Consider the following 19,084-nt stretch of genomic DNA (forward strand, 5'->3'; position numbering starts at 1 on the left):
ATTGAACGAGAAATATGGAATATAAACTATAAAGCAATGGGGCATCTTTGTTGCAAAAGTGACGTCTTATAAAAGATCATGTACATAGATTAAAGTATATGGAACCATATAATTAAAGAAACCCTACATCATGATTAAGCAAAATAACTGCTATCAGTGTCAAAAAAAACACTACATATAATATATGCTGTTAAAAACCTTTACTACAAAAATATGACAATCCATTATGAATTCTAAATGTCGGAGCAACAAAACATTGTCTATAGTTCTAGCATCATAACTTCAACGCGCATGATTGGTCAACCCAAATTCTATGCCATTATTATTTTGTTGAATTGAGAAGAGGATTCTCTAGAGGGCTGAACTTGAAGTTTCCGGAGAACATGGCTTCTTTATCTGCAAAGTGTAACCATAAAATAAGATCAACGGGGATTTAAGTTCGTATACTAAGAGTATCATAATAAGATCAACAGAGCTTAAGATAGACATGGTGATACTTTTGACATTGCTACATTACTTGGGAAATTGTAGGCCTAAGTTTTGATAAACTGAAAAGGCATTTAAAACTGGATCAAAACACCTATGAATAATCAAATAGAGAATGCAAGTTATATTTTGTTCAGACAACCCAGGACAGAAAGCAACTACTTAAGGATAAAACAATCATTGGATTTAAAAGAGCAAGAGCATCTCAATCTATAAGCAGTAACACCTTCCTAAGTACCTAGCACACGCTAATATCAAGTATTCTGGCTCGTCAAGGATCATGCAATACCCTTAAGAGCTTAGCACAAAGATGAAGCTATGATCTTCCTTCTCCTATACTATAGGGAATACACATAAGGCTGCCTGCTGCCTCATTATGCACAGTTGAGGTTAAAGCATTTATGTATATGGTGTATACTGTATACAGTACCCTTCACCATATTTATTTGTCGAAGAAACAGAAAAAGGTGCTTCAAGGTGAAGGTAAATAGAAACTCAGACTAATTGAGATAATACAAGTCACCTACCAGTCAGGGAGAGGCAACTAACTTCACGACGAACATACCGAGCCATTGCCTGCAAAGATTGAAAAACCCAAAAAAGAGTATAAGAATGACTGAATGAGCCATATACACTGAGAAATATATACCATCAATTGTAAGACTTTGTGCTGTGGATTTAAGAGAAAGGCAAAATGCTCACTTCCATTTTATCAGTAACATTTTACAAATTAATTTCATCAAGCCTACTCTTCAATAAGAGAATGAGAATGCACCTGAACAGGACGTCTAGCAGCATCACTTGGTTCTGACTCACCATCATCGGAAAACACATTCCTGCACCGTAAAGAAGTTAAAGTATACATACAGAATCAGAGAACTTTGTATCAATAGCAAAGACTTTTTGGGAGTAATTGGTTTTATTTACTCAATTTTTCAGAAATTTTATTTCATGAAACAAATTGATACAGTGAATCTGTGAATGGAGTAAATATTTGCTTAAGAATGGGGCCTTGACACTTCAACATGGGTATGGATGCTTGACACATCATTTTTAACCAAAGTCATAGAAAGTTTTATAAATAGTTGAGCTGAAACTGGCATTTGACAATACGTGATTTGTGTAACATCACAGCAACAACATTGGGACAACTTCTGAATCATGCCAAGATTTCAAAACCAACATTAGACAGAAGAGGAAGAGTGAAATTACATGGTATTAAAGCTTCTACCTGAAAGAGATATAAATAAGAGTACTAGGTAGAGAGATCTGGAAAAAATAAGGATTAAACGAAATCAAGTGGATAAGAGAGCCAAACACAAAGACTTGGTTAACAGTCAAAGATTTAAGCCCACTCATAAATAGCTACTTCCCATAAGTTGCCTTTTATCTCCTTGAAAACATCCTCTGGTCTTACAATTATTAAATTTTTGTCCCTCTTTACTTCTAATTTCTGTAGCTATTCCATATAGGGAAGAGATGAATTAAACTTAATGAAGTTCAACTAGTATAATGCCCTTGAGTGAACAATGAGGAGGTAAGATATTATTTCACTCATTACAGCTCATCTAGATTATGTACTTTCAAACTTCAAACACCCTTAGTACTCTCATTAGCCTCACCAATTTTCATCCTATTATAACGTTCATATAACTTGAATTCCTACCCATCCCTACATTAGCACCATTTCCTCATATTGATTACTAGGTCGTAATCCTATTGATATATGTGATTTATATTTACTGAACGGTACACCAACAGTCAAGCACAAGTAACTTGATAAGCTAACCCTTGTTTTTGGAAGTCAAAATGATACAATGTGATCAGTGTCACAACACACAAGACAATTGATTCCCAACGTTGAGAAGTTCCAGATCATCTTTTCTGATACTATGTAAATGGAAGGATTCAGTGACAAATTTCAGGTGTTATTCATTCAGCTTAGGGCCCCACACAAGAAACTTAAAAAAAGTAGACCACAACTCTATTGTAAGTGAGCTCCAAACTTAGGCCAATACCTCCATATGACATTCGAAAGATCATCTTTTCCAGCTTCGGAAAGTAAGGCAGCATCATATGCAACAAGGTTTCCATAGAATATCTTCTCCAAATCCTTCATCCACTTAGTCAATAGCAAGTTAACCTGACAATGCAGTAATATAAAGGAAAGAATTAAGCATCAATTAAATAAATAAGTACCTATATAATAACATGATGACCTAAGCAAAATAATAAACAAATACCAGGAGGGATGTTATAATCTTGTTTACATAGTATCAACAGAGCCTTATTTACTTATTAAAAGATGAAAACAAAAGAGTAACTAAGGCCTTGTTAATAGAGGTAGAGAGAGTCTTAAGGCTTAAGGCTGGTTGTACAAGGAAAAGAACCTCCAAGTCTCCAACATTCATAAGATAATAAGATAGCTTTATCACCCTCTGTTTTCTTTAGTTCTTCCTATTAGAAAAAAGGGCGAAGAATCAATGAAAACATTAAAGAATGGTAAGATTCCCACTTCATAATAAAACGAAATTCTTTTTTAAAAAAAATCCAACAAAATAAGGCTTCATGAGATACTTTTCCATCAAGGCTTCTCATTATTATAACCCATGCATGCAACAAAAATACAATGATAAGTAATGAATGGGTGAATTTGGGCTTAATAACCCTAGGATTCTGTGAACTTAGATGTCAAGTTGGTGATTGGAACTACCTCTTATAGCTCTTCACAATCAAATACAACAACAAATTCCAAAATAGTTATGTAATTGAACTAACCTCATTCTCAAGACTATATAGACCTATTGGCAGGCCATTTATGGTTCCCAACCAACTTTTATGACCCGAGGGATGTCCCCCACAATTACTTCGGTTTTGAAAAAAATTCCCAAAATTGATCCGAAAACGTGGGTTATAGCCTTTAATTTTGGAAAATTTTCGACTTTTCCTTCCCTAAAAATGAAAGAGGTAGAAAACTTCCCACAAACCCTAAGAGACGTAAGGAGGCCACTTGGCTGCTTGGAACCATCTATTATGTTTTTAAACAATCAATTTAGCCGATTACGTACACGCCTCCCTTCATGAACTCAAAGTCACAAACAACCTTAATGTGATTGATTGGAGGCCATATTTGGTTTCAAACAACACTATATGACCCCAAAATGCTTCTCCTGCCATCACTTGAGTTTTCGACACCAAGTCCCAAATTTCCGAACGTGGCCCAATTTTGTTTAGCCTTCAAATTTAACCTTTAGAAATTATTTTTGGATCTAACAATGTTATCCATTAAGGTGCTTTTGGAGGTTCTCAAAAGGCCTTGGGAAGCCTAGTTAATGCTTGAAATCATCTAATTCATGCCTTAGCCCACTCATTGTTATCATGTCTTAAGATGCACTATTTTATGTTGTCTTGCCTTGATTTGGCCTTATGATCCCTTTCCTTGGCACTAAGGCAATCCAAGATGCTACCCCACCTAATAATGCCCTCCACCCATATCAACACACAAAGTGAACCTTAGGTCTGAAAGGAAGGGCATAGCTTTCACGAAGTAAAATAACATTAAAAGTAGAGTTATTTCCCTTGTGCCAAAATCCCACTTATACTACACCTCTCAAGTCATTTCACACATTCAGTTAATGCTAGGCTACCATCAACAACTATCATAGTATCATACACTCCCTTCATTCCTTTTTATTCTTTAAGTATTCTGTTTAGGGCGTTCCTATTCATTCTTAATGTTTTCTCCTATAAAATACATATATTCCCAATTTAATCTCTACTTTCCCACCAAAAAAAATGAATCAATGATTTATATGTTTCTTGTTCATCCATTACTTTATTTAATTAAAGTAATCATAAAAGCAAAATCTATAATTTTTTAACAAAATATATGTAAGTACTATTATCATTTGTTAATTCAATTGCATGATACCACATGTAAATAATTAAAAGGAATAGAGGGAGCCATACTAGAATGAAATTATTTAAATAAATTATTCTAAAAGAAATTATTATATAAGGAAATTTTAATAATCAGAATGCAAGGGACTGCATAGGGACTTTGATCATTTGCATTTAAATTTCTTGAATACATATTAAAAACTGAGTTATGATAGGAAAGATGCACTAACCCCAGCCTTGGATACTCTCAACTCCAAATCATGATTGTAAATCTCGTACACGTACTGACCAAATTCAACACCTTCTTGCCCTTCCTCTTTTAACCGTCGCAAGCACATCCACATATGAAGCACCAGCAGGGAAAACGTAGTTTTAAAAGTCTTCTCTATGTTAAAAACTGCAAGAAAGATTCACCTTTAGAGCCATACAAACACATGACCAAATAAACTCATCCTCTTAGAAAAGGAGGTGTGCATGGTCACAGTAAGAAAATTGATCCTCCTAATACAGTTAGATTACTGTTCATGAACTAAATAGGAGTGTAATGATCATAAAATTTTGTGTTTGCAATGCACACTAGCTGACTAGCAAGGCTACAACTAATAGGAGTTTTTGGGGAAAAAAAAATAGTGCAACAATTTTACAAATGTATTATATGCTACCTTCATTCACAACAGTACCTAAGAAAAACTCTTGTTTCAGGACAGAGTAGCTCAATATATGTGATGGCAACAGATGTTTAACATTTGCAGAGTTTGTACATGCACTGTTAGTCTGTTACATGATCAATTGACCACGAACACAGCAATAATGAGCCTTGAGTTTTCAAGCATTACCTTTTACTACTATGGATGACAAAACTGAATTAAAAACCTAAGAAAGTAGCTTAACATACTCACAATTTTACAAAAATCAGATGTGTTTTACAGAGAACAATATCAAGTTATGCATAACAAGTTATTTGTATCTCTTACAATATAAATGGTAAGAAGCAAAGAGAGCAGTTTAAGCTCACCATTGTAAATAGCAGGTTTATCAGCCTGTGTAATTATGCGTTTGTAAACCACATTTGCCCCTCGAATAGATTTGCTTTGTTTACTGTAAAAGAGCATCAATTTTAGGAAGAAGCGACGGATGCCCTGATAGTCTGGCTCTTCAATCCTCAAAGGTGAATCCTTGGCCAAAGCTAATGAACATGGCTTAGACCAAAACAACTTATCTAGCTTTACCTTAACCAACAGAAATTAAACAGTCACTATCAGATTTAGAAGCAGCAAAACTATACACACACATCCGAAAATCTAACAAAAAAAAAGTCTTTCCTTTCAACCAATGTACCCTCACAAAACAATCCGTGTTTGATAACCAAAAACTAACAGTCCAGATTATTAAAGAACGCGTCAAATACATTCGATTCCATCCACCAAAAATCAAGCTAATGTAGGGCACTAATATTAAAATCAATCATACCCAATTAATCATTGTTTGCACAAGTCCATATTTTTAAACCAACAGTCCAGATTATAAAAAAAAAAAAAAAAAAAAAAAAAAAAAAAAAAAAAAACGCGTCGAATACATTCGATTCCATCCACCAAAAATCAAGCTAATGTAGGGAACTTATATTAAAATCAATCATACCCAATTAACCATTGTTTGCACAAGTCCAGATTATTAAACTAAGAGTCCAGATTATCAAATAACACATTGAATACATTCGATTCCATCCACCAAAAATCAAGCCAATGTAATGCATTATTATTGAAATCAATCAATCAAAACAAGAAGAAGAATAAGAAAGTCATACAGTGGGAATGTTGGTGTTGTTGAAATCATTGGAATCAAGCGAAGAAGAAGAAGAAGGCATTGAAAAGGCAGCAACTTTAGCATAATTTTGAGTGTTTGAAAACCCTCCTAAAATCCTGCTTTGTGATCCACCTTTAGATATCTGAGCAATTGCTCTGCTCCATCTTGCCAACATTTTTATGACCTAAATCAATCAACGAAATCAAATTACAATTATCAATCAAAGAAATAATCAACTGGGAATTTGGTAAATTAGGGATTTTAGAATTGTATACCCAAAAAAATTGCAGAGGAAGAAGAGAGAGAATTGAAATAAGGAGAGAGAATAGGAAAGCGTAGTGAAGTTGAAGGTGGAGTTGTGGACTCCTCTCAGCCGGAGAAGCTCGGAATCAATACTACTATGTGGTAATTACTGATTTTTATTAAGTAGCAATTTTTGCATTATTAGGACTTTCATCATGTAATCAAAATCCAATTATTTGATTTTTTATTAGCAATTGCACCCAAAAATATATCCAATGAAAGGATAAAATAAATAAATAAATAAAACAAATATCCAGTGAAAGGATAATTTTTTTAAAAAAAAAATCAACAAAAGCCGAAAACCTACAAGTGAGGGTAATTAGTAGTGTAGTAAAATTTACATTAACATATGATTATCAAATAAATTTACCATAGGACTATAGTTAAGGAGTCTGATTATGGATTTGATAAATATAGGTTGTTTATTAAAGGAAATGTTTTGGGGTTTTTAACCTAAATTGCTAATGGTGTAGCAGGAACAATGCTAATATAGACTATTTATTTACGTGTTTTCACTAATGTCTATCAAGATGATAAATTTATATAGCCTCTAAGATCTAACCCTAGAAGTTATACACTTTTGTACAAACTACAAAGTAAGAAGTACTATGATATGCATTATCTTATGATACAATCCCTTTTGCATGCCCCCGGTTTACAATAATTTTATTATACATCGAACATTTTGCGAGAAGTGACCCTTTTTTCGTATAAAAGTGACCCTTTTGTTTCACAAAATTGACCCCTTGTATTCACAAAAGTGACCCTTTTTTATTCACAAAAGTGACTTTTTTGTACAAAAGTGACATTTTTTTCAACAAAAGTAACCCTTTTTTTTTTACAAAAGTGACCCTTTTTTTTTTAACAAAAGTGACCTTTTTTCACAAAAGTAATTAAACTACATATGCAAAACAGAGTATCAAAATCAGCAAAAATAAACACAAAATTAACAATAGTCATGAAAAAACAGTACAATCACTCAAACAAATCAAAAGTCGCCGCCAAAACCACCGCTAGCGACGCTGAAAGTATTGAAACCATTGCCGATTCTACCATTTCCGACTATCTCACCGAGCAAAGCGACGACGATGACTCTTTCTTCAAGTTAGAGCTCACGTCACCTTAAGAGAAGGAATCTGAGCCGGAAATCTAATTAAATCGCAAAAATTAAGGGAAAATATGATGAAAATGAAAGAGAGAGAAAGTAAAGTATGAAGAAGAGAGAGAAAGTACCATATGAAGAAGAGAGAGAAAGTACCATATGAAGAAGAGAGAGAAAATAATGTGTCTCAAGTTTTGCCAGGAAGCACGTGAAAGAATTTGGTAACAAAATTCTTTCTTATTTGTCACCGCCAATCCCGCCATTCACTATATTAATATACATCGGGTTTTTTTTAAAAGTTTGTGCTTATGATATGACCCAAATTTGACAATTTACAATAGGTAACCAGGAAATATATGTTATGAGCACGATATTCTTTACAATCGGATTTAATTGGTTCATATAACTAACATATTTACTCATATTTGCTATTTGTTTGCATTTTTACCTAAAAAAAGAGTATAACTATTAAATTCTTTGGGTGGTCTTTACCCACGATAATATTACTCTAGTTTGATGATTAGAGAACCGTCTTATACGAAGTTGTGTTTCTATAAGACACCGTATATGAAATATAAACTTAAATTCCTTTCTTGTGCCACTTGTTTTCTTTTGCAACAAAAAATATGTCTTCCAACTTTCCAATGAAATTAGCATTCCATGTTTCTAATGACGCCTTAAACTTTCTATCCTAACTTAACTCCCACCCTAACTAAGTGGGTTTTTAATACTTATTGTTTTAACTCAATTCTCAACTACTTTATCTTTCGCCAAATCATCATCTCTTTTGCCATGGCTTGATCAATCGCGTCATTAATTAAAAACCCTCTACATGATATTGTCTTCATTTGAACTTAACAAGTGACAAATCTTGTTCAATAAGAACTCTAGCAGTTCACGACTAATATTGCGATTGTACATAAGGTTGAGGAATTCAATCTCACCCCTTTGTTAAATTTCTTTTAAATAAACCTTAGCTTCTTGTCTGTCACGTTCGACCTTTATTGATTTCACATACTAAGTAATAATTTGGGCCATCACTTATATTTGTTGTTGATGATCATGGAGCAACAAGTCAAATGTCTCTCTATAACGATTACTTAGCTTCAAGAGTGGATGATGATTCCAATTAAATTACTACCATTATGCCATTTTAGGTCATTTCTTCACGCTCTTTTAAATTATTAATCAAGCCATAGGCTAAAAATATAACGTTAATAACCGTTTAAAGTTGCTTGATACTTGAATCACTCAACTCGTCAAAATTTGATAAACCTAAAATTTATAGTATATTGAGTACTAAATTACTAATGATAATACGGAGTAATTATTTTGATTAAATTGATGCAAATTTACACATATTTACCGCTAAAAAATAAGTAAGAATTCAACAACATTATATCCCTTGATATATCAAATTTAAATACGTTACATATTATGTGCAACAATTAGGTATTTTCGTATTCCAATTAATTGTTGCATATAATGTGAAGCATTGGTAAGAATGGTAACTGATACTTTAAGTTTTTAATGTCCAAGGTCAACCTAAAATAAAAGGGAAATAATGCAAGCACTCAATATATATCAAATCAAATTGCTATTTTACCCCTTTTTTTTTTTTTTTTGTTTTTTAATTTTAACTTTTTTAAATAAATATGTTTTTTTTTAAAAGAGAATAAATATGTACTTACTTCTATTAAAGTCTTTAATACTACGTAGTTTATTCGATATAAAATATTAAAATAAAATTTCGTCTAAATTATTTTCTTTGTTACTGACTTATTGCCACAAGCCTACAAGTCCACAACACTAGCAAGAGAATGCCTCTAAATTTTTTTTTTTTTTTTTTTTTTTGGGCAATAGGTCGGTAACAAAGACACAAATTTCATGGTTAGAATCATTAATCCATAATTAGGAGTATTTTTATTTTTTTTTTCCAAAATTTAAACGTGTAAAAATAAAAAATTGAAAAGAAAAGCCTGGAAAAAAAATGGTAGGGAATAGACACGTAATCCTGTCGACAAGGCAGTAACCAGTTAGTTTCCCTTCCATCGAAGCTCTTTGTATTCTCACCAAAGAAATTCGGAATTAAGAATTCCCCTTTTCTTCCTACAACCGCCTGTCCCCTCTTCTTTACTCTTAATTTTCCTATTTTTATTCCTAATTCTTTTAATTATTTTGATTTTCTAACTACCCCTAAATAACTGGGAAAAAATATCCCTTCAAGATAAGATTTTTCCTAAATTTTTACACTTATTAATGAATTTAAACACTTCCCAGATAAAAATTATTTGGTGGGTTTGAGTTAAACTTTGATTTTTTTTTTGGGATTTTTTTTATTTGATTAATTTGATGGAAAACGGTATTGTTCTGGAAAACGGTGTTTGTCACAAGGATACTGGTAATGGAGGACAAGATGTCTGGAATTGTGAGAATGGAGTCTCTTCACCTTCTTATGCTGATCATCTTGTTGTTATGGTTCATGGCATTCTTGGCAGGTTTATATCTTTTTTTATTTTCATGCATTTATATTTGTAATTTGGTAATTTTGGGGTTTTTTGATCTGATCCTTTACATGATCATAACCTTGATTCAACTGGGTCAAACTTAGTTTCATGTTTGTATACTTTAATTTTGGTTAATTGTTGGAAAATTCATGAAATTTTGGTTTGTTTTGATGAATTTTGAGTTGGTTATTGTTGCATTTGTTACTAAATTTTGGTTCTTTAATTGTTCGAAATTTCTGGAAAACTTCCTACTTTGGATTTTTAAATTTTTTTTAAAAAAAAATCATGTTATGTGATTCCATATTAGTTGGAGATAATTTTGTTTGTATTTGTCGGCAGATTTAGTTTATGTAAGTAGGTTAAAGCCCATAATTGAACAAAATTGGAGTCAATTTCAGTCCACTTTTGATTTATGAATTGGTAAATTGTGAAAATACATGGGATTTAGACTAATTTTTAATGATTGGATATGTTCATGTCTGCAGTGCTGCTGATTGGAAGTTTGGAGCAGAGCAGTTTGTTAAAATGCTCCCAGATAAAGTATATGTTCATTGTAAGGATAATTTACCTTTATCAAACTTTGGTTTTATGCTATAATGTAGAAGGAATCATATATAGCTATCTTTAGATTGCTTGGTAGACTTGTAGCTATTTCCTCTTTTGATAATCCTGCTCTCTGTGCTTGTTTCGGGCGTTGTTGCTACTTTGGTTACATATGAGGATAGGAAAAGTTAGAATTGGAAATTAAAGAATGGTTTAACTCAAAGATGGGAATTTTTTTGGGTGGTGAACTATGGTAAGGTTGTCATGCAGAAATTTTCATCTGATTTATCGTTCGTTTTTTCAGGCAGTGAAAAAAATGGGGCTACATTGACGCTAGATGGTGTAGATGTCATGGCTCAAAGATTGGCAGCAGAGGTTGGTTTGATATCAGCCCTACGCCCCTACCTATATTAGCAAAGCTTATTATAAAAAGATATTGGCTGACTTTATGCCATTCTCTTTTCTATTTGATGTTTATGATTGAGCTTATCAATGCCAGGTGTTGGAGATCATTAAACAAAAGCCCAATCTATGGAAAATTTCGATTGTTGCACATTCTGTTGGTGGTTTGGTGGCAAGATATGCAATTGGTATTCTGTATCAACCTCCGAAAGGTGTTAATGTGGAGGATTCATCCACTATCAATTCTAATGAAAATGCAAGAGGTACCATTGGTGGTCTTGAAGCAGTGAACTTTATTACTGTAGCTACTCCTCATCTTGGTTCACGTGGTAATAAGCAGGTAACCATTTCTGGGATGCTTGAATACCTTTTTTGGTTTCCGAATTCATAAAATTTTATTCTTAAACTGGAAATCAAACATTTGTACATTGGTTTTCCTTATCTATGTTTTATGGCTTGTTATACTACTAATGGGGTGATGATATCATAGTTTTCTCATGGATCTTCTTAGTGTTCTTAGGTGCTGTTTTATGATATATCCAATAATCCTTTTAGAAATATACTCCGTATTATATAAGTCTTGTCTCAAATTCAGTTAATTTTCTGGCAGTTCATTCAACTTTTGTGTTTGCAGTAAGGGTTTCAGATAAAAAATTCAAATAGAATACAGGGATGTAGGACTTGAACCTATCTCTTCTTGCAAAGTGAACCTGCTAACTGTATTTATAAGAGACTGTTTAGACTTTGTAGTCAAGAGGAACAATAGTAGAGATGAAGTTTGATGTCTAATAAATTTGAAGATTTTAGTGAAACATCCTTAATAGGATTGTGTTTCTGGTGATTTATGCTCTCTGTGTTTAGATGGGATAGACCTAATTTCCGTGGAATAAACTTATGGCTTTGTGTTCGTACTTGATCCAATGCATTCTCCCACATCTTTTTTTGATTCAAATTTCGGCCTTTTTAAGGCATTTTTTGACGGATTTGCAGGTTGCAGCGCAACTGACATTCATGCTTTACCCCCTCATTTCCTTACCTTCTTGGTTCATGTATCTTGTCTTACTGTTATGGTTCCCTTTATTTTGTGTCTGACTCATGCATATGATGACAAAGTTTTCTAATTCCCTTATAGTTATTAGTATTATCATCCTCGTATTTCTATGAATTTAAGCCTTTAAGGTGATGTAAGCTTGTTGGTTGATACAATTCTTATTTATTGCTGGGATGGCAGGTACCATTCCTCTTTGGTGTGACTGCTATTGAAAAAGTTGCTGGCCTTGTGATTCATTGGATATTTAGAAAAACAGGTAGACATCTTTTCTTGACTGATGGAGATGCTGAAGGGAAGCCTCCATTGCTTAAACGAATGGTGGAAGACAATAGTGAATATCGTTTCATGTATGTGTTGTAAATTTATTTATATAATCTGTGTATTATTTTGTCCTTACTTGCACTAGCCTGAATTGAAAACGGTGTGCTGGCCTTTGGTGCAGATCAGCTTTGCGGGCATTCAGACGTAGAGTGGCATATTCAAATGTTGGATATGATCGTATCCTTTCAGTTGTGATAGGAATTTCATGTCATTCCTGTACCTTATAGTTACTGTTTTTGTTATCGTAATATCTGTATACACTGTTACTTTTGTCTCCTTTAACTATGACCTTTTAAGATATTGTGGGCTGGAGAACATCTTGTATCAGACGTATGAGTGAATTACCTAAGGTATTGTCTTCTGTTTTGCTTTTTCTATTATATGTTTACTATTTATATTTAATTTTTATGGCATGACTGACACATAAATCAATTTGGCCAGTGGGAAGATTCACTAAATGAGAAATACCCTCATATAGTCTATGAGGAGCTTTGCGAAGCACGTGAACCTAATCAAACTGCATCAGAAGAAGACCAATGCTGTGACAAAATAGAAGGTTCATGAAGCTCTGATTTGAAATGTACTTTGCTGTTTTATTTCAAGCTTGTCTTAGTCATCTAGCCTATTTGTTCCCTATGTGTTTGTGCCTCTGCTTTCATCATTTGCTTCTTTTGATTTATTTTTTTTTCAATTGTTTTTTAGTGAATTTATTTGGGGGGTTGGGGAGGGTGGGGGGGGGGGGGGTGGGGGGGGGCATGTTTCCCTTTTCTATCCGGAGTATGTGCAATGAAACCATGCATAGTGACTCGAAGAGAGATGAGGCTGGGACTTATCATCTTAGCAGCCTGAGATTCTTTCTGTGTTTGACCAGACTCTGATATTGGCTTAGGTTGAGGGGATAGTTACCCAGTCAAAAAACATGTGGCAGTAATACCAGTATTGTGTGAAGGAAATCAATTATTGTGGTACAAGGGGATATGAACACGTTTATACTAAGATGTAATTATGGTGTGGATATAAGGGTCATAGGGGTCTTTCTTAGAGTACAAATTAGTCATGGGCTTGATCTTCTGTTGGTATACGCATTCTTTGAACAATATCCATAACCCATTGGCTACATGGATTAAATGAAATATGAACTTGCATATCTGTGAACCTATAAACTTCATGCACTAAGCTATTGTTTGCCTTCTAATGCCTTTTGGAGTGTGAATTAATCACTTTCTTTATCTCTTTCACTTCATGCAAACATAATGAAAACAACCCCTCGAGCATGGAGAATTGTGCAAGTTATCTACTCTGCAATGACTTTATCGTATTTCCTTACTAGTTCATTAAACATTTTTGAAGTGAACTCATTCTACTATTTTGGGTCTGGTGTACTTAAGTAGGGGGAGCCATTTTATTTTACTTTATATATTTCCTGCTTCCTGCTGTTGTGAATTCTGCCTTTTCAGTCACCTGAATCTTTTGCTTTGGATTATTATTTGCAGAGGAACTTGTGACAGGTTTATCTCGTGTTCCATGGGAGAAGGTTGATGTCAGCTTCCACAGCAGTAGACTGAGGTTTGCTGCCCATAGCGTGATACAGGTCATTCATTCTCACTTTCCTTCTTGCCTACTGTGTACAGTTGTCTGTGTGTGTTTATATTTGTTTGTCCGTGTATTGTAGAAGAGTAGTTCAGTATTACATGTATGTTTAACCTGAAATTATAACAACACTTAGGCTGGATCTATGAGTTGATTCCTGCATAATTGTTAGAGATAGCTTAAATTTCTAAGGTGGGGCACATTGCACACTAAAGATTTAGCAGGGATGTCTCCTTAAGCTGCTTTGCTTAAACATATATACTGTAGGAATTCTAATCCATTCGTATATTACAATTTTTTATACCCAACAAAGCTAGTTGCTCTTCAATTTGATTAGTTCAAGAACATATTCACTCTTTCATAATACTAGTCCCTAGTGGGAACGTCGACTCATCAGGAGACATAATTTGATCATGCATTATCCACAGAGGATTGCTATTACATTTCTGATTGGTCCACGCAGTATGCAAATGCAACCATATTTGTAAAACAAGGGTCTAACATATTCTTTGTAAAACAAGGCATTTCCCTTCCAGTATTTTAAACTTCAGAGCAGAAATCAAGAATCTACTGTTTTTTTTTTTTAAGTTGTTCACTTCAGTTTTGTGTTCTTGATTTACAGGTAAAAGAGCATTACATGCACGCAGAAGGTGCAGATGTTATCCAACATATGATCGACCATTTTGTCATCTAAGTGGTTTTGGATGTTACGCCTACATCAAGTTGTATGGTTCTTCAAGTCCCATTAATTCGTGCAGCTGATTTGCCTCTTGCATTAAACGATAGACATTCCAATGGATTTTCCTATGGGAAATCTACTGCTTTGTCGAATCTTGGCTGGTGCAGATCCCTTTGGAGGTGGCCAATATATTTATATGTTGATAATTGGGACCTATTCTTGTTTATGCTTAAATTTTGTTGATTCATTATGGTTCAATTGTAAATGAATGTTGCATATAATGTACCAAGCATAAAGGGAAACTCAATTTTTATCTGCTGCAACAATTCAATGGATTAAAAAAGTTACATCGAAATTTTCCTTCATTGTACTTGAACTCAGGTATTGGGTGTTGTCTACCGCGAATTTCTAGTTGGTAGTTTGCCCGTTTAAAATGCACCCGAGCATCGTTACATCTTTACATTTAGGGGAATAACATCAATCTCATTAATATTCATATATCGTTCATTCATTCTAGCTAAGTACACCTTTGAGAGAAGATGAACCTAATAATTTTATGTATTTTTGTATCTAACAATTACAATTATTCCCTCTTTTCGTTAGCTACATCAATTACAGATGTCAAAATTTTCGTTCTAAGTATTGGATACCTAGCTATTTCTAAAAGTAATTTGTATAGAGTACTTCCTACATCCTCTGTTCCTAAATATGTTGCAATAATTATTAAATTAAACAATTGTACAGATATTAAAACATTTTCTTATTGAAACATGATTTTTCTCTTTTTTTTTTTCCTATCACATGAGTCTCTATCTTTATTTCTTTCTATCGCTCCTCTTTTTAAAATCTGTGTCCCTGTTTGGCAAAAGTAGCGGTAGCGGGTAATTTTTGGCGGTCGAATAGCGGATAGCAGTTAAGGTAGCGAGTAGCGATCAATTAATAGCTGTCAAATTAACAGTTGATAGTATAAATGTTTTGGAAAAGTAGCGGTTGCAATACTAAAATATATCAAAATTCATATATATATTGTTTTAAAAATAATTAAAATTTGTTCAAGGAAATGCTAGCTAAAATTCAGGTTTTTTTTATTATTTTTTTTAAAATTCTATAAACGGTTTGGATATGAATGTGAATTGTAAGAAGAAATATTTTTTAATGAGTGATAAATAACCAAGACTAATTAAAAAATCAAAACTTGGATTTTTTTTTTTTTTTTTTTTTTTTGACATACAAAACTTGGAATTAATAAAAATAAGTTAAGCATAAAAAAATGCGTGATAAAAACAAAGCATAGGAAAGTTGGATACTTCATCTTTTAGGGATAGTACACAATAATGTAAGTTTACAATGAACATGCTTATGACAAAAATGGATACGTGTTACCTTGAAAGAATTACCACACACACTTACATGCAATTCCTGCATGATAAGCTACCCAACACGTGCCTCTCCTCTCTTCTCCACGTGCCCCCTCCTTCTCCTTTATAAACCATTTCATTATTTCCTCAACTCATCATATACTACTACATCCTATCTTACCTTTCAAGTTTTCTAATTGTTTACTGCATACTCTTGTTATATTTTCTTCCAAAGATAGAATGGCTGATTACATGCAACACGGTGGTCAAATGACTCAACGCGGTGGTCAACACATGACCTCGAGTCAGTACCCGGGGCAGCAGCAGCAGCAGCCACGCGCTCACCAGGTGATCAAGGCGGCCACCGCGATAACAGCCGGTGGATCGCTGTTAGTCCTTTCGGCGTTAACGCTAGCCGGGACCGTGATTGCGTTGACTGTAGCCACGCCGTTGCTGGTTATATTCAGCCCGGTGTTGGTGCCAGCAGCTATCACAGTTGTGCTGTTGATCTGTGGGTTTTTGTCCTCGGGTGGGTTCGGGGTGGCGGCGTTGTCGGTGTTGGCTTGGATTTACAGGTACATGACGGGGCACCACCCGCCCGGAGCTGATCAGTTGGAGCAAGCGAGGATGAAGCTGTCTGGAAAGACGAGGGAAGCTAGAGAAAAGGGTGAGCATTTTATTCAGCAGGCTACTGGAGGAACTCATGCTACTCAGCAAAGTTCTTGATTTCGAAGTAAATAATTAAGGTTCGTTGTTGGATGTATGCTGCTACCTAGCTAGCTAGCTAGCTAAGTTGAAGTTAATGGCCACGAATAATAACTTTGACGGCGGATCGAAGAAAATGGCGTGGTGATGATCGAGGGGGTTATGGTTAGGTTTTGAGGGGAATTGAAGTATTTATTTTGAGGGTTTATAGATTGTGGTTTAATTTGTTTGTAATTGTGTTTTTTTTTTTAATTTTTCTTTTTTGGTATGTTGAATTTCGTTCCCCTCTAAGTTATGGTTAATTTTTGTGGTTTTATCATCTGCATTTTAAATTGTTAATTAGCTTTTTTGAATAAATAATGTTAGTGTTAAGAGTTAATTAATTTAGTCAAGGTGTGAATGTCCACACTCCAATTTCTTCATTACATTTAATGTAGTAGCCAACCCTAATTGCCACCCTCTAAGGTTATAGCCCACAATGTAATAGTGGTTTTTACTACTATAAATAGCCATGTAATTTCACTTGTATGATACACAAAAATATTACCAAGAGTAATACATAAAAGTAGTAATACTTCTCTTATTACCTTCTTCTCTTAATCCTCTAATTTCTATATATTTCATAACACGTTATCAGCACCATCTTCAATCAGGTATACTTATACCGATTATCCAATTTTTACAAAGATTCAATTTCCTTCACGAAATATATTTTGAGGAGTATGCTCTATAGTTGCCCATATGGGATCCTCTATACCAGAAACTCATAATATATTTCTCCACAAAATTACTCTACATAATTAGCCATGTTGATAAAAATGAGGATATCAATACATACCTTATTTATGATATTTAGTTTGGTAACTCTCATGCATGGTTATAGAAAGTAATATATAATTACTTTTGCATGTGGAAATATTTGTTGTATGCATGTTAATAAAGTAAATTTCATGGTCACACAAATCATGTTTATACTTACTTACTTGTGCATAATTACTGAAATGAAAAAAATGATGCAGCCTTTATATTTATTTAATTTTTAGATTACACACTTTTATGTTTCTTTCAGTTTTCGAACCCTTGACCTCATGAATAGATTAGGGTTCTCGGACCACTACGGCTTGCATCCCAGTGTGATACTTATTTACGTTTGTAAATATTTATAGTTTGATTACGATTATTTTACCAGTCTACTAGAACATTGTATGATATTTTTTACAGTAGTGTAAAGCTGAAACGGATAATTTACCCCCCTATAAAAGGCGGATTACACCCCCTTATTTCACCATACAAACCTTATCCCCTCCTTAAACTTTACCCAAATTATCTCCTCTTCTTCCTCCTCCATTTACACCGGTCACACACCATGTTCCCCGTCGACAACCGACAACCACCACACCCCTTTACCTTTGAAGAAGATTTAAGGAAATTAAAACTATATTTAGTTTTAATTATGGCCCTAGTAGTTTTATTAATGGCAATGATGATTTTCATCATTTTACATAAGTAGCGCTCGGTTTTTCGACAAAGGGAATTCATGCATGTAATCTCCGTAGTACTTCAAGTTTTTTTGTCTTCTAGGTAAATTATAAGTGCATTTTGTTATAATAAATGTTCCTTTTGTCTTATCATTAATGTATGTCATTAATATTAATATTATTATTGTTGTTGTTGTTGTCGGTGATATAGTAATAGTAGTAGTATTTATTGTTATTGTTATTATTATCATTGTTATTGTTATATTTGTTGTTGTCGTTGTTTACCTAAAGTAATTATCATGTTTAATTTTAGCTTAACTTTATGTAAATCATAATAATAACCCAAGGGGGAGAAGCAAATATGTTTTAAATGGATTATTATTATGATTACAATTTGATTACTTTAATTATCACTTGCTTAATTGGCTTAATAATAATTACCTATTTGATTGTAGTTAAAATGGGAGACTTGATGAAAAGACAATTTGACGTATTAGACTTGTCCGGACATAATTATCTTGAATGGACAGTTGATGCCCAAATGAATTTAAAGGCTCAGGGATTGGAACATACAATCAAAGAAATTACCATCCCAGGAAACGAAAAAGATGCCCCTGCTCAAGTTAAAGTTCCAACTGATCAAGAGAAAGCAAAAGCTATAGTTCTCTTAAGGCATCATTTACATAACAGTTTAAAAACTGAGTATTTAATGGTGGAAAATCCCAAAGAACTATGGGATAGCCTGAAAGGAAGGTATGACCACCACAAAAGGGTACTCCTTCCTTCAGCACAGTTTGAATGGACAAACCTGAGATTTCAGGACTTTAAATCTGTCAGTGATTATAATTCATCACTA

At 33.7% G+C, this 19,084-nt stretch overlaps 3 protein-coding genes across 4 annotated transcripts; 2 read left to right on the forward strand and 1 right to left on the reverse strand.

Annotated features, from left to right (window-relative positions):
* Positions 1-46: 46 nt before the first annotated feature.
* On the reverse strand, positions 47-6,594 carry LOC145630341 (uncharacterized). Its single transcript, XM_081682598.1, has 8 exons — positions 6,465-6,594; positions 6,191-6,373; positions 5,402-5,615; positions 4,617-4,783; positions 2,505-2,629; positions 1,262-1,322; positions 1,014-1,062; positions 47-396 (listed from the first exon to the last, which is right to left on the reverse strand). Exons 2-8 carry the CDS (start codon positions 6,362-6,364, stop codon positions 323-325), a joined length of 864 nt encoding a protein of 287 aa, XP_081538724.1. The 5' UTR covers positions 6,365-6,373; positions 6,465-6,594; the 3' UTR covers positions 47-322.
* Positions 6,595-9,608: 3,014 nt separating this feature from the next.
* On the forward strand, positions 9,609-15,055 carry LOC145630342 (lipid droplet phospholipase 1-like). Of its 2 annotated transcripts, XM_081682599.1 has the most exons (10): positions 9,609-10,092; positions 10,587-10,654; positions 10,949-11,019; positions 11,144-11,386; positions 12,278-12,444; positions 12,540-12,595; positions 12,716-12,768; positions 12,860-12,974; positions 13,912-14,009; positions 14,631-15,055. In XM_081682599.1, exons 1-10 carry the CDS (start codon positions 9,947-9,949, stop codon positions 14,700-14,702), a joined length of 1,089 nt encoding a protein of 362 aa, XP_081538725.1. In that variant the 5' UTR covers positions 9,609-9,946; the 3' UTR covers positions 14,703-15,055. The 2 variants fall into 2 exon arrangements, with proteins under 2 accessions (XP_081538725.1, XP_081538726.1); XM_081682600.1 differs by lacking the exon at positions 14,631-15,055 and having other exon boundaries at positions 12,860-12,998; positions 13,912-14,003.
* A 1,191-nt stretch (positions 15,056-16,246) lies between these two features.
* Positions 16,247-17,102, forward strand: LOC145630343 (oleosin L-like). Its single transcript, XM_081682601.1, has one exon. It carries the CDS (start codon positions 16,286-16,288, stop codon positions 16,769-16,771), a length of 486 nt encoding a protein of 161 aa, XP_081538727.1. The 5' UTR covers positions 16,247-16,285; the 3' UTR covers positions 16,772-17,102.
* Positions 17,103-19,084: the final 1,982 nt, after the last annotated feature.

The sequence above is a fragment of the Chenopodium album genome, chromosome 5 (genome assembly GCF_948465745.1).
Source record: "Chenopodium album chromosome 5, dcCheAlbu1.1, whole genome shotgun sequence".
NCBI classification, from domain to species: Eukaryota; Viridiplantae; Streptophyta; class Magnoliopsida; order Caryophyllales; family Amaranthaceae; genus Chenopodium; species Chenopodium album.

Coding starts and splice junctions, on each gene's coding strand:
- LOC145630343 (XM_081682601.1), top strand. CDS start 16,286: ATGGCTGATTACATGCAACACGGTGGTCAAATGACTCAACGCGGTGGT.
- LOC145630341 (XM_081682598.1), bottom strand. CDS start 6,364: ATGTTGGCAAGATGGAGCAGAGCAATTGCTCAGATATCTAAAGGTGGA. Junction 4,784..5,401: donor TAAACCTGCTATTTACAATG/GTGAGCTTAAAC, acceptor TCTTTCTTGCAG/TTTTTAACATAGAGAAGACT. Junction 1,063..1,261: donor CTGCTAGACGTCCTGTTCAG/GTGCATTCTCAT, acceptor CAATCTTTGCAG/GCAATGGCTCGGTATGTTCG.
- LOC145630342 (XM_081682599.1), top strand. CDS start 9,947: ATGGAAAACGGTATTGTTCTGGAAAACGGTGTTTGTCACAAGGATACT. Junction 12,596..12,715: donor TTCAAATGTTGGATATGATC/GTATCCTTTCAG, acceptor TGACCTTTTAAG/ATATTGTGGGCTGGAGAACA. Junction 12,975..13,911: donor ATGCTGTGACAAAATAGAAG/GTTCATGAAGCT, acceptor TATTATTTGCAG/AGGAACTTGTGACAGGTTTA.